Source organism: Paramisgurnus dabryanus, chromosome 3 (assembly GCF_030506205.2).
Source record: "Paramisgurnus dabryanus chromosome 3, PD_genome_1.1, whole genome shotgun sequence".
NCBI lineage: Eukaryota > Metazoa > Chordata > Actinopteri > Cypriniformes > Cobitidae > Paramisgurnus > Paramisgurnus dabryanus.
The window spans coordinates 52,480,433-52,496,157 of NC_133339.1; the positions used below are offsets into that span (position 1 = coordinate 52,480,433).

The window sequence follows — 15,725 nt, forward strand, 5'->3', positions numbered from 1 at the left end:
ATATATATATATAATCAAAAATGTTTTGTATGCAAATGTGTATTTTGATATGTTGTTTTTGTTGCTTTGCAGCTCCTCCAAACTGTGTGCTTACCAAAGAGCTACTGACCGATGGACTGAAAGTTCTCATCTCCAAAGAAGATGAACTTCTGTATGCTGCTCGTGTGAGATCTACAGAGTCACCAGATCTGTAAGTGTGTCACCAATAACACAGGCGGTACAGCTACATTTTGCTTTAGGATTTATGGGATGTGTGTCACACTAAGGGTGCGTGCACACCAAAGCTTTTACGCCCGCGGCCGGCGCATGTTTTCAATTGTTTCCGATGGAAGCTTGGCGTTTTTCAATGAAGCCAGCAGCTAGCGGTTTTGTCTTCCGTGCTGAAAACCAAGTGTCGAGAGTTGAAAGAGATTCAACTTTGGGTAAAAAGCTCCACTTGTCAATGTCAGTTCTCACACGACCGTCCAATCACAGTGGAGGAGGGGCTAAAGACAGCTGGCACTCAGCTGAGAAACAGATGGCATTCGGCGTCCTCCAGGTGTTTTCAGCCGCATTTAGAAGTTTTGGTATGCACAACCCCTAAACCTTCTGCTATTTCTTGCTGTATATCAAGACAAATATTGTACTCACCTGAAGCGCATTAAATATTTGATTGACCGGTAGTCTAATGTTAGCATGTTGTCATACCACAGAAATACATAGCACACACAAACATTTGGGAGTTTTAAGTTAATAAAGAACATTTGATCAGTACTATTAATGATGGTGAGCCATCCATATCCGGACATCACACACCACTGAAAATAACTCTGTGCTTTGTACTCTCTCTCTCTCTAGTTACAGTATTGTTATTGATGGGGAGAGAGGAAACCGATCCAGAGTTTACTCCCTCGAGCAGCTCCTGCAGGAAGCCGTAAGTTTCCCACTCACAGCAAACAAACCTGCCTACGCTCTGAGCTTTGGCCTCTAAGGACCCGCATACATCTGCACATCCTCCAAAAGCTTTCTTCACACCACATACACAACTTTACACACATTAACCCTTTGGGGTTTGAAGGTGTTTTTTGGGCCCTGGAGAAATATGTGATGTATATGTTTGTATTTTTGAGTAAATAAAAAACACACATAAACATTCGTTTACAACAGTGGTAGCCTAGTGGTCAGAGCGTTGGCCTTGTAACCCGAGAGCTCACGACGGGTTGCCACTGTGGTGCCTTCGAGCAATGCACCCGGGTGCTGGGATAGCTGCCCACTGCTCTGGGTGTGCGTGTGTTCACTACTCACTAGGATGGGTTACATGAAGAGATCACATTAAGTACAGTATATTGTTTAGACACTTTTTGATGTCTAAAGCAGCCATATGCAAAGGAGTGTCAAGGGTCATCAATCTTGATGTGATTCACACCTGAGGAGATCAAGTTTAGCCTAGTGCAAACCGTGCCAGACAAAAGAGAAAGTGCACAAAGACAACATAAGGCAGAAGACAGTGCAACAACAATTCAATTAAGTAAAGATGAATGATTAAATGTACAGTTTGGAGTGCATTTAAAATACTTGGCAATATAAAGTACTCCATTACTGCCCTCCATTGGTCCAAAATGAGTTTTTTCCAAATATTTTTGGGACATTCAAGACCTCCTTTATCATGTGGATAAGTATCTTATGTCAATGTTGTTGTTGTTTTTCACAACTATCAAGAAGAATAACTAAAACACTAAATAACACTAAAAGTGACTAAAGTGAAAAAGCTATTTTTCAGTTCCACACTCTAGCAAGTTAAGTTAAGGGGCCTCCTTTATAAAGCGTCCGTACGCACAGATTTGATCTTATACCGACCGTGCGTACGCTCAAATCCACTCCAACGCTCAGATTTATAAAACTCGTCTTTGACGTGGAAAAGTACTTACCTCCACGTCAGGTTCCGACTTGACGTACGCACGTTTCCTTGTGGCAATATTGCAGTATTGCAGGTAGGCATATTCGAAACTTTTACAGCGTCAGCATCATCTGTATTAGAGCTTATCGGGCCCAAAAAAACGTAACCGAAGCTCCCTGCACGTTGTGTTCGAGCCCGGCCCGACTGACAAATTAACTGTAATAAGCTCGAGCCCAATTTAAGCCCGGCAATGTTTTAATAGTGCGCCATGACGTTCTCAACTACAATTCAGAGTTGTTTGAACTACAGAAATCTGTTCAGAATTATCTTAATGAACTAATGCAACGAGGACGAAGCATGTAAACTGCAACCCAGTCTCACCCCATTTCGTCAATATTTGACGACACTTGACCATTCGTCATATGTTGACGTGAAGGGTATACCTTTCGCGTCATTTTTTGACGAACTGGGGACTTCAATACTATTACGTCCGTTGCATTCTCTTTCCTATTTTATTACCATTTGCGCGTCGGTTTAGGGTTAGATTTACATAATGACATCCCTACCCAAACCTAACTCTAACCCCAACGCCAGGTGACAACTGTTTCTAACCCCAACGCCAGGTGACAACTGTTTAATTTCGCATACACTGTTTAATTTCGCGTACACTGTTTAATTTCGCGTAATCTAACCCTAAACCGACGCGCAAATGGTAATAAAATAGGAAAGAGAATGCAACGGACGTAATAGTATTGAAGTCCCCAGTTCGTCAAAAAATGACGCGAAAGGTATACCCTTCACGTCAACATATGACGAATGGTCAAGTGTCGTCAAATATTGACGAAATGGGGTGAGACTGTGTTATAAACTGCGCTGTTGGTTTATTCAGAATAGAAACATAATAAAAACATGCAACAATGTTGCACACAGCAAATGAACAAGAAGGAAAGGCGTACTACTTCAAAATAATTAAACAAGGTTTTAGAATATATTTTAAACAAAATATGTTGGCCTATTTTGATATTTTAAAATGTATGGCAATTCCGATGCAAAAATATGTCCATATGTTCAGGAAACAATTTTCTAGTTCGTCATCTTTTCAAAAAATATAAAACTAATATAGCTAAATTGTTTCACGGTGTTTAACGCATATGTAAATGTTACAAAATGTGCTTATTAAATAAAAAGTAAAAAGCGAATTCAATGTTTAAAAGGCGTGAAAGGAACTACATTTTAAAGCCTCGATGCAGCCTACAATAAGGGACATGCGACATGCGTGATGGGTATTTAAAAAATTCATATAAATTATTCCCACGCATCGATTTTAATGTTAAACATCTGTAAATCCAAATGAATTCATATGGTATATATTCAGACAGTTTATGATACGATCTTTGAATTTTAAAGTCGAAACCGCCGTGCAGGAGGCATGGCAAACTGAAACAAAACGTTTAAGACACAAATATTACGTTTACGTGTAAAAAATATATTTAAATGGGTAACACTTTACAATAAGGTTCATTAGTTAACTACATTAGCTACCATTAACTAATAATGAACTGCGCTTATACAGAATTTATTAATATTTGTTAATGTTAATTTTAACAATTACTAATACTTTATTAAAATCTTGTTATCGTTAGTTAATGCACTGTGAATGCGAATTCAATCGTTTTAACATGGACGAACAATTAAACCTTTATTTCTATTAACTAACATTAACAAAGATGAATAAATGCTGCAAGAAATGTATTGCTCATTGTTCATGTTAGTTAATACATTACATTATGTTAACTAATGAACCTTGTTGTAAAGTTAAATAAAACACGTGAATTGAAAGGTCCACTAATAATCGCCTTAACTCGAGTGATGTCAATAAAGTTTCCATGTTAGAATTTAGAAATATTAAAAACTTAAGCAATCAACAACAAAGATGTTTTTTGACCACTGCCATTGTAGCAGTCAGAGAATTTGGCCTTTGATAATTTAACATTTATATGCTAATGAATTAAATTAGGGGCGTTTACAAGGCGGAGTTCTAAGAGCATTCGGCTGCGCACAATTTCAAGATCATTTGTGATTTATAAACTGCACATCTGGAAAAAAAGGCTTACGCACGTTTTTTTGTGCGTACGCTCCTTTTCTCTGAATCACACGTACGATCACTTCAGAAATGGTCTTAGATGAAATGTAGGATAGTTCCTATGTCACACTTTTATAAATGAGGCCCCAGGTCCTTTGCTTTTGTAGGAAAAAAGGTACAAAAGTTTTCACAGGGGCTGTACCTTTTTAAAAAGTACACATTTTTAAAAGGTGCATATTGGTACAAAAATGGTACATATTTGGACCTTTTAAAAAGGTACCATAATTGGTGGCATTTCACGAAAACCTAGGGTGTGACATAATTTCATCATACAAGATGGACATTCTCAAATAACGAATCTGTAAAACTACATTATATGTGTGCAAACTCCACCAACGTGTACAAAATCATAAGATTGCACAGACGTACACTTACAGACAACAATACGGAAGCAATTCAAATGAAAACACAAATAGACTGCAAAATAATCTGAAAATCATGATTGTAATTTGTAATGTTTAACTAAGTGCAACTCCAGCAACATATAAACTAAATAATATCAAAACAAAACATTTATACTGTGACATCCCTTCACAAATCTTGTCGTGACAACTGCCAATAAACAGACTTTTAAATGATGTGATAGAGCACATGAGGTAACCAATTAAGATTAAAATACTAAATAAAACTCTCAGTAAAACAGGGCTAAATGGAAAAACAGGTCTTAAAGTTTTTATTGCATAAGTGGCCATATTCAAAAATGTGTGCAAATAATTAATACAATTTACTGCGACTGTGCTACATTCCCAGTGGAACTTTATATATCCACAGAAAACAAATCATATTACTTCTGGAATAATGTATGCAATATGAATTTAGCTCGGGTGTTGGGAAAAAAGTGAATCTGATTGAATGTTAAAACAAAAAAGGATTTTAATTGTGAAAACAAAGGTATAAAACTACAAAACCCACAATCCTTAAGTGAGATCACGATTATAATCATCCGCCTGTCTGCTCATGTGTAGCATGAAGTCGAAAACCTGTGTAAATGATCACTTTTAGTGAAGGACCAATTATAAGATATGTTCTTCTAAACTATTTAAAATTATAATTGTTTTGCTGTTTTGTCTGAATGCTAGGGTATGGCAACTGTCATACTCTGCCATACTCAAACGCTGCCTGCTGCTTGCCTGGATCTTAGTCTTGGCTCTCTTTGCAACCAGTGCCTTAACAGGTGTCTTAAAACAGTAAAAATATAATAAACAGCCGTGAGTATGCATATTATAGAAAGAGACTAATTATTAATATTGGCCAGGCATAGCATAACCCTACTATGTACATGGAGGGATGGGCAGTATTTCAAATACATGTATTTGAAATACAAAATAGTCGTTTGTATTTTAAAACCTTTGGAAAAATGAAATGTAATTTGTATTTAAATACATTTAGGATGAGTATTTTTTTTTATTTTTAAAATACACAAAATACTTTGAGCCAGTCAACCAGTCAGGGTGCTGTTTTCATGCATCAACTAGTTCAGATCAGACATGACAGAAGTTGCCCATCAGTGTAAAATTCTCCTTTTTGTCGTCTGAATGGTCTGACTGCTTTTTCGCAAGGAATTTTTGTTTGGACACGTTGTTAAACATTTTGTGAGGTGCACGTCAGGCATGCATGTAGTGATGTCACCACACAGGATTGGACGTTTCTGACAGTGTTTTTACACTCTCAAAAATAAGGAGTGATGATGTTACTGCACCAGAAGTCGAAGTGCTGCAAACTAAGTGCTCTTCCACTGTACAATATATTTCTAATTTTTTATCCACTTAAAAAATCACCAAGTTTTATTTTGTGCCACCATACTTACTCGTGTAACTACTCATGTAACAGTCTTTGAATGGGGAAAACATGGAAGTGTTTGGTGGCTTCTAAATTCTTCCTTGTTTAGATCCTAAGGAATAAATGGGACTAGGCTAAATGCTAACACATTCATGACACGTTGTGCAAAGATGAAGTGCACGCATTGAAAAAAGATAGGTATGTATTCATTTGTCTAAGTTGAAGTAAGAAGAACATAGTAAAATTTTGAAAAACGGTGGTGTTTTCCTTTAAATGCCCTTTCACACGTGAAGCGGCAAGTGGTGGAATCAGCACACAGTTGCTGGTTTCTCTTTAGATTTGTGCACTTAAAGCCTTGATTATACTTTTGCAATTTGCATGGCTCTACTCTAAGGCGTGAACCTGCTGAACCTGTGGACTTTTATGCTTGACGTGCTCTCCGTTGTATAATTCTGTGAAATGACAGAGGGCGACTCTTGAGTAATTGTTCTCAAAACCATCAAAAAGCAGGGATGACAGGAAGTAGTTTGCCGAATAATTTGTCAAACACTCGTCTCGTGAGAAGTTTGTAAATACATGGATTTCTTTACATAAAAACTGATTAGGTTGTGGGTCATTTTGAGGACACATTTAAAAGTTTTTATGATGTTTTTATAAAACATAACTTTACTTGAATGGGTGTTCATAAGGCTGACATGACACGTGTCATGAATATGAAGGAGATTTTATGCATGTTTATGAAACTGTTATTAAGTGTCATTTGTATTGCAAGGATGACATTGTTTGAGATATTTTTGTTATGACAACTTGACATTAACCAATACATCATAACTTGTCATGACAACTTGACAATACCAAGACAATATATCTGACCACTTTTTACCAGTGATACAAATTTAATTTGTCATTAAATGTCATTAAGTGTTAATACTCTGCTAAATAGTTTATAACAGCGTCATGAATATTTGTCAGTTCATAATGTTTATTTGACCGAGTAAGTAATATTATGTGACATACTATTAACACTTAATGACATTTAAATGACAGTTTAATGTAATGTTAACCCACAAAGCTAGGTAGTTTCTTAAGTTTGATAATTATTGTTTTTGACATATTTATAACAAGTTGTGTTGTATTTGTTTATGTCAAGTTGTCATAACAAAGATGTCTCAAACAATTTCATCTTTGCATTAAAAATGACATAATTGAGTGAATGACACTTAATGGCAATTGTCAAAAACGTGCATAAAATCTTCTTCATGTTTATGACACGTGTTATCTAATGATTATGAAGGTCTTATGCACATCCCTTCAAGTAAAGTGTTACCAAGGTTTTTTGTAGTTTTTTATTTCCTAAAGGGCAGGGAAGGCAAGAGGTATGTAAAACAAAATTAAAGTTTCTATGCAGTTGCACACATGTAAATGCTTTTTGCCATTCAGAAATAGACCCCAATAGATTTCAGCCTAATAGGGATACTTGCACTGAAGAGCCAATTTCACATGTATTTTGTGTATTTTCAAAATACAAAATACTGTATTTGTATTTAAATACATTTTTCCACACGGTATTTTGTATTTGTATTTGAAATACATTTCCATGTATTTATGCCCATGTCTGTGTACATGCTGGTAATAACTGAGAAGCTCATGATGCAAAAGCGCCCTCTCCATCAAAAATGTGATAATGATATTAACCAAATGCTCTTTGCACGTATTATACATTCATCATATACTTTTGCTTCAAATCCCAGCCTTAGGTCATTCAGAAATACTGGTTTGTTGGTAGAATCCATTAACCCTCATGTTATGTTCCGGATCAATTTCACCCATTTTAATTTTAAGCTGTCGGAAAAACCAGTTAACCTGTTATTTTTTTCTTGAAATTTTGTGACTTTTTCTCATTTATGGCCTTGAACATGCATGCAAAGTTTTGACACGCTGATATGTTTCGAACGATTTTTATGTGCACGGGTCAATTTGATCAACATTTTTTTGTTCCAAAGCAACTGTACAGACCCAAATTAAATATATGTTTTCAGTGTTTGTTGCTATTTTGGAGTTTTACTTTCCTGAAATGTGGGTAAAAATGTTTCTCCTCACTCTTTTCAGTACTGAAAAAGACTTTACACAGATGGTAAAAGTGAGCTATCATTTCTATAAACAATGTATATGAAATACTACGTAAAGCAGATGCATTCAGACCCACAGAAAATACACAAAAACACACATACAAACACACTAATTCTCATCAGCATAGCATCAGTGGATTAGAGAAAGCTGAAAGGGATTTGTATCTGGGTGCTCTGTTAGACCTGCAATCACAGTCGCACCATTCACAAACTCCTCATTATTCCTCAGTAAGTTGATGTTTACAGCGCCTCCGCTTCCGTGCCTTTCCGTGCTGGCATGAGATAAGTGTTGCTTTCATGAAGGCCTCACTGGGATTGACTTGTGCATGTGTATGTGAATGACTTTTCATTATATCTTGGGAGTCCAAAAAACACTTGTGTTGTCGTTGACTGACAGGAGCGCTTGTGTCCATGTGTTTGTCAGGTATTGGAAGTTCGTCCTGACACAGAGACTGTGCTAACAGAGGGGACAAGAGTGTGCGCTTACTGGAGCGAACGTTCACGATGCCTTTACCCAGGATATGTACGAAGGGGTGAGAGATCATTTTCTCTTTCCCTAGTTTAAGTTCATGTTTGTTAAACTTAACAAGAATGATGAAAGATTTCACTCAATGATTCTGCTTCTGTCAGGTGATGAAGGCAAACCTGGTGGTGTTATGGTGGAGTTTGATGATGGTGACAGAGGATGGATATCTTTCTCCAATATTCGCTTCCTTCCGCCCGGTTACCAGGTTGAATGTAGGTGCCATCTTGTTTTATATAGTTCCATGTCACTAAGATTACTCAGATTTTCTGTAAATGTTATAATTCTGTGAGTTCTGTGTAGAAAAGCATTTAAGCCAAAATTGTATAGTGTTTAAGGTAAGGATTATACAGTAGTTTTTTGACATGAACGTTGTTCCAGGACCAAAAAGATGTCAATCAGAGACTGAAAAAAAAACCACTGCAAGTCTCCTTTATCTGCAAAGGATTCTTGGGGCTAATCACCCCAAAAGCATTTATGGCAGTTGCAGGCGCCTTTTTTGAATGATATTCTATGGTCAGGGAGCGTTTGCACGCCGTTTATGCACGCAGAGCGCCTTGCGGTTTTTGTCGCCGGCCGCAGCACGCTCTTTTGAAGGAGCGCTGAGAGCGGAGAAGCGCCCGACCTCATTCTCGTCTTTCCATTGTCCAATCGAATGAGGGGAGAGGTGGGCCTTAAGTTGTAGTGAGGGAAGTTTACAGTTGCTTTGAAGAACCGGACTGCAGTCACTCACTCTCTCCTGCGTGTTTGTGCACCTCTCACCCTCAAACAAGGTCAGAGGAAGTTTCCTCTTTTTAAAGTTTCTGCTAATATGACAGTTAACAGCAAAAGAGCGCTCACGCTTCAATATTTGATTGACAAGACAGCTGACTCGGTGGTTGCTTAGCAATATAAAAAGCCGCGCCTTGCGTTTCCAAGCGTTTAAAGCGCTTTTGGTGTGATTAGCCCCATAGAAGAGTAACTTCATCTTTGTATTCTGATTGTCAGACATATAGATGTTTGTTTGTCATGCAAGTGTTTCACAAAGTTAATGTTACATCTCCTCCACTATGTCAGATGCTGAGTCAAGTCATGTGCTGGTCTCCGATGGACAACCTGGCAAAAGCGGCTCCTTGCAAGAAAATGCATCTCTGAGTGAGAGGACAACAGGTACAGACACATCTGAAGTTCACGAGAAGCCAGTGCGAAGACCAGGTACAGTGTGTTGTATAACCTTTCTTGCTCAACAAAAAATGTCTTATTGTGTCTGTGTTATAAGCTGCCTACCATGGCAAAAATCTCATCCTAAGTACTTCATTGGTTAGATTTTGTGAACCTTTGTGGATTCATGCCAAATCTTTTAGACATCTAAAGGTTTATTCATAGACACCTGAATGTTTTTATCTGTTCCAAGGGAGGCCTAAAGGCTCAGGGATAAAGAAGTCTATCTCAAACACTGTGCTGAATAGTTCAGCATCTGCCCTGTCCTGGACATCAGCTCCTACACCCAGGAAAAGAATGGCAGTTAACTTCTTCCAACTCAGCAGCTCAGCATCAAAGAAGATCTCAAAAGGCAGGCTGGCTGAAACGCCTCCAAGATCTTTCGTCTCCACAGCCACACCAGCCAAAGGGCTCTTTGGCAGTAGCTCCTTTGAGGTGGACTCATTTAGCAGCATAGCAAATGGATATTCATCTTTCGGCCGGACCCCTGGGATGTCTCTGGAGGGCAAGAAAGCCTCTTATGGGCAAAAGAAAAGGATCGCGGAGCCAGGTCCTCTCCGTGGTAAAAAGACTGAATTTCCCATCAAATTGGATCACGAAGGTGTAACATCTCCAAAAACCAAGAACAGTAAAGCTCTGTTGTTGTTGGGAGCTTCAAGTTTTGGCTCCAGTGGTGTGGCTGGAATAAGCAGGACAGAAGCGTATTCACACCCGGTCCTCCTGGTCAAGGACAACAGCAGAGCCGACAGCTCTCGAGCAGAGCTTGTGCTAAAAGGGACACCAGTCCAGAGGAAGTCACTGTCCTCGCGCGTGGATGAATATGGAGACTTGAACCTTGGCTGCCACAGAGACTGCCACAGCTCTTACTCAGACATGGATGAAGAAGAGGTAGAGGCACAAAGGAGGACAGACAGGTCATCACTCGCTCCAGCTTTGGGAGGTTTAACTGCCGGCAGATTTCTCTCTCGTGTCTCTGTGTCTTCATCTTCCTCGGGTTCCTCGAGCAGCTCCACCTCAGGCTCTTTCTCCAGTTCCAGTCTATGTTCCTCTGACAATGACTCATCGTACAGCTCGGAGGATGAAGAAAACTCCACGCTGTTGTTGCAGAGCTGTTTGACCTCGCATCACTCTCTTTTACAGGCCCCTGAACCCCCTGAAAGACCTCAGCGTCACTCGTTTGTGGCCAAAGCTGTGGCCGTGTCAGGTTCCAAAAGCGGACATGCCAACCACAGTGTTAACAGCAAGCCACCAAAGAGGAAAGAATGTCCCAGCTCCCTCTTCAAAACCTCGAAGGACATGGTTAAGAGGCAACGGCTTTTGGCAGACCAGACCAGGTCCAAACTGTCACCTGTGTTGTCATCTAGGCAGCTGTGGAAATGGTCTGGAAACCCCACGCAGGTGAGTCGCTTACAACGAACCCACAAAATGTTTGCTCTTTGTATTTGACCATCCAGACAAATTCAGCATAGCAACACTAAAATCAAACAGTGTCTTGAGTTTAGGGAAGGTGTCTAGAAAGCATGCTTACTGGGGTTGTTCGGAAATAGCTATATTTAAGTACCATGATCTTAAATTACCTAGTAGGATTTTAATGATGGATATAGTTTGGAATACCACAATATCAGTCGATAATACCCTTCCTGATACCATCGCTGTACCATGGTTCCAGCACAGTACTTTACTCTCACTATTAATAAATAATATTAAGTCAAATGTTGTGTGCTGTGTGCAAACCTCTAAAACTCTGTGTGTGTGTGTTTGTGTTACATCAGCGGCGTGGACTGAAGGGAAAGGCCCGGAAGCTTTTCTACAAGGCCATAATGCGGGGCAAGGACGTGGTTAGGGTAGGGGACTGTGCTGTGTTCCTTTCATCCAGCCACGCTCATTTGCCATTAATTGGTCGCATTGAGAGTTTTTGGGAATCATGGCAAAGCCACATGGTTGTGAAGGTCAAGTGGTTCTATCATCCTGAAGAGACCAAGCTAGATAAGAGACACCGAGATGGCAAAGTAAGTTTCCAGACTCCCTATGGATTTCACCTGTTTGAGAATTATGTTTGATAAATATTTGAACAATTATAATAAGATGAATAAAGAAGTAATTAGGGTTTTAGGGGATTGGCAAAATGTGCTGTGATGGAATCACTCGGAATCAACACATTACTAAAAGTTCCATTAGTTTACATGAACTGCCATTACTTCTACAACATTTATATATCTTGGTTAATGTTTATTTCAGCATGCACATTTTAAAATCTTTTCTCTCATTCTCTTCAGCATGCCCTGTACCAGTCGTGCCACGAGGACGAAAATGACGTCCAGACAATCTCTCATAAATGCCAGGTGGTCACCCGTGGGGAATTTGACAGATTGACCCGTGACAGGAAGGCTGATGGAAACTGTCGTGACCTGTACTACCTGGCCGGCACCTATGACCCCACCAGCGGCCAGCTGCTTAATGCAGACGGAATATCCATACTTTGTTAGCACATGGCTGTTTGTGAATACTACTGAGTTCTCCATGGTCCGGCGTCCCCAAATATAGGAGCTGGGGTGCACCTGGATGTAGACTACCATTATTCGATCTACTCTGGAATTGATAGCCTATCTGTAGATGCAGTTTGTCCATGGTCCTGTTCTGAGGTTATCTAATAGACAAACTGTGGATGTTACTTTCTTAAAAATGTAATCTGATCTAAGATCACCAAAGTAAAACTCTTGGTTAGGAGAACATGGCTCTTGACTTTAAAGACTTGAGCCGTGTTGTGTAGGCAGCGGTGATGTTTGGGCTATTCCCTACATGCCACATTCACAATTCCAGGGATATTTAAGTAGATGTAAATCTAAATATATAGTTATGTAAGTTAATTTATGTACATATAGGGACTTATCAAGCCATACACTTCAGTACCTCTTGACATCCGTTCTTATTCAGGTGTATTGTACAGGTCACTTTGTGTGTGTGCATAGTTTTTTTTTGTCGTTGTTTATATGTATATACAAATCTATTTTATATAAGTGTATTGTACAGAGCTTATCTTAACATGTTTTGATTTATTTTTGTATAAGTATATGATATGGTTGTTGTCTGTGAGATCATGTTGGACTGACGATATTTGCATTGCACTGCACATGGCCTGCTGATATAGTGAGTGAGAGATCGAGAGAGAAGTGCTAGAGATCTTTTTGTTACACGGGGGCACATCCTTCTGTCAGATGCACTTTCTAGAGTATTTCTTCCTCAGATGTCTTACTCTCTTACTCTTATTCATTGTTGCCTATGTTTGCAGACTCCATCCAAGGATGGTGACACTTTAAAATTGTTCCACAAAATCATTACAATTGTTATCAGTGCTTAGATTGAATCAAGGTTTAATCTAGATAAAGGTGAATCACATGAACAAATGTCAGGGTCACATTTCACCCCAAAAATAGGCAATGTTTCCCCACATTACTGTAATAAGAGATTGGAAGGGAAGAAATGGCACAATGCAAAACTCGTGTTGATCCTAAAAATCGTGCTTGTTATCTTGTTGGAAAACATGCCAAAATATTCATTTTCTTCAAATAGTTACCCAAAACACTGTTGTTAAATATCAGAAGTGTGTTATTACTGTACCCAATTAATTATTTTTTGTCAAATGCATCCTGCACTGTATTTACATATTGCTTTAATGTTTTGGCCATTTGAACCACATTTTAATAGCAGCACCCTTAAACGTGTTCTTTTGGTAAATGAGCCCTGAACGTTTTGTCTTTTTAAAACGCACTAAAAACAAAAGATGATAGATAAGTTGGCATACAGTCAAACTGTATTTCTCACTGTGAGAGACAATCATGTCAACTCTTTCAATGGCTCACACAATCATAGCATTGTTTTGTTGTGCCAAAAATTGTCTTCATTTCTTATTATGCAATCTTCACTGTATTGTACTAGTGTTATAGTTTAATTTGTGCTAGTTTTTTTATCATAAGTGTTTATTTATTGTCAGTGTTACTGTTTAACACAAAAAATATGACCAGGAGGGACATGTCTTTTATTGAGACATATTTGTCTACAGTCCCGTCATAGAAAGTTGCTCTGGGGCTTGAGCTACAGTCAGACCTCTCAGCACATGGATGGGCCGGCCCTGTCGGGGGACATGAGGTCTTTCACTGGCCCAGCCCCTATTTTAGATTTACAAATGGACTTCCAGAATGTCCCCTTTGCCTAGTTTGGCTTGTAATTTGCTTTTACATAATCTGCATATTTTGTCTAAAAGAAAAGCATGTGCACTTACACTATGTTTGGAATAGTCTACCATTTGTATTATTAATAAAGTGCATATACTGTGCAGATCTTCTGTAAGAATAGAAGACCAAGATGACCTGCTGCATTTGCCAAAATACTGTATTCAACAATGCAATGCGTGCTACTTGATTTAACATATCCAGCATTTTGAATGAACTAGATTTACATTTATTCATTTAGCAGGCATTTCTATCCATACAACCGAGAGAGCATTTACACTCATTTCTATACAGAAATTAATTCAACACTAGTATTTGAACACCATCTGAAAACAATGTTAATTGTTGTGTCATTGAACTATTATATGTAAAACAGTATTTACTGTGCAGTATTTACCAAGTGACCAGCTAGAATTTAGCATTACATTCCGAACAAAGCCCGTGTTTATGATGCGTTAAACACCTTGTCTAAGAAAGGATTAAATTAGAGTGCTCTGTGTGTGTGTGTGTGTGTGTGTGTGTGTGTGTGTGTGTGTGTGTGTGTGTGTGTGTGTGTGTGTGTGTGTGTGTGTGTGTGTGTGTGTGTGTGTGTGTGTGTGTGTGTGTGTGTGTGTGGGTGTGTGCGTGCGTGTGTGTGCCTTTTGTATTTTGCCTTTTTACGTTTTATTGTTTTGACACAGGAGGGCACTGGATAGGGTCATGTGTGTACTTGGCATAAGTTAGGCACGCATATATTCTATCTGTAACTCTGATGTTTAAACACAGATTCGGAGTTGTTATTGGTTTAAGTATCAGTTAACTAAAGTTTTTTAGTATCAGGAGAGAAAGGTGATTAGGTCATATGAAAGTCAGAGAGGATCTGTGGGTATTCAGGTCAAAAAGAACAGGTGACATGCCCATGGCAAAGGTGCAATACTACTTTGGCTAAATATTCAAATAGCACTCAGCATTTTTAAGCTTTTTGCAAAGCTGGTGGGTAATATGAAGCGATAAGGAGGACGCAGGATCGTCTGTCCTATTAATCAACTTTAAGTGTTGTTTTGATTTTTATGTGAGAAAGTCGCAAGGCCTGTATTTACTATTTTGCTTGTCCAAGAATCTCTCAGATGTTCTAACGTTGTTAATGAAAAACTGTGTACCTTTATATGTTTATTTTGTTTAACTGAGTCCTTTCTTACTTTCTTTCTTTGCTTTAAAAATGTTGTAAAGAATGTAAATCTGTAAAGTAAGGTTTGATTTTGAGGTAAACATTTTCCAAAAAAAAATATGAATATCAACTGTAAACGTGGTTTAGTATTCAAATTTTTTATAGAAGACTTGTGAATAAATATAATAAATAAAAACCACTGAATTTGCTTTTATTACACATTTATTGGCATCTGTCTATCTGTCTATACATACACACACACACACACACATTGTCACAGATTTATTTCCCATCAGCTCTACTCCGGATTTTTTTGCACAGTTATAGTGAAATAAATTTCACTGCGATCTGCTAAAACAACTGTACTGTATGTAAAGTCTCAACCTTATACTTTAACCAATACTGTAATTGTGTTCTGATTTATGAACCTTTTTTTGACATAGACAGATCTAGCATCAGTGGCAGGACAGATCAATAAATCAAAGTAAACACAGAAATGGTCAGATAGAGCTTCATCATTGATTACAGTGGATGAAATGTTTAGACCCTTGCTAATGAGCAGATCAAGAGTGTGTCCCCGATTGTGTGTAGGACCTTGCACGTGCTGGGTCAGATCAAAAGTGTTTAAAACATTTAACAGTTCAATCGCAGTATTGTTTTCTGAATTGTCTATATGAATATTGAAATCTCCAGCAATAA

General features: G+C 38.4%; 1 protein-coding gene across 3 annotated transcripts in view; it reads left to right on the forward strand.

The window, feature by feature from the left end:
• bahcc1a (BAH domain and coiled-coil containing 1a) overlaps nucleotides 1-15,225 on the forward strand; it is a 97,077-nt gene extending 81,852 nt beyond the window's left edge. For all 3 annotated transcript variants that reach the window (XM_065263694.2, XM_065263693.2, XM_065263695.2), the window contains 8 exons: nucleotides 73-190; nucleotides 838-913; nucleotides 8,352-8,460; nucleotides 8,558-8,665; nucleotides 9,507-9,644; nucleotides 9,844-11,048; nucleotides 11,423-11,659; nucleotides 11,927-15,225. In XM_065263694.2, the coding sequence (XP_065119766.1) occupies nucleotides 73-190; nucleotides 838-913; nucleotides 8,352-8,460; nucleotides 8,558-8,665; nucleotides 9,507-9,644; nucleotides 9,844-11,048; nucleotides 11,423-11,659; nucleotides 11,927-12,136 (2,201 nt within the window). In that variant the 3' untranslated portion in view covers nucleotides 12,137-15,225. The remainder of the gene's footprint in view (nucleotides 1-72; nucleotides 191-837; nucleotides 914-8,351; nucleotides 8,461-8,557; nucleotides 8,666-9,506; nucleotides 9,645-9,843; nucleotides 11,049-11,422; nucleotides 11,660-11,926) is intronic.
• The last annotated feature ends 500 nt before the right edge of the window (nucleotides 15,226-15,725 follow it).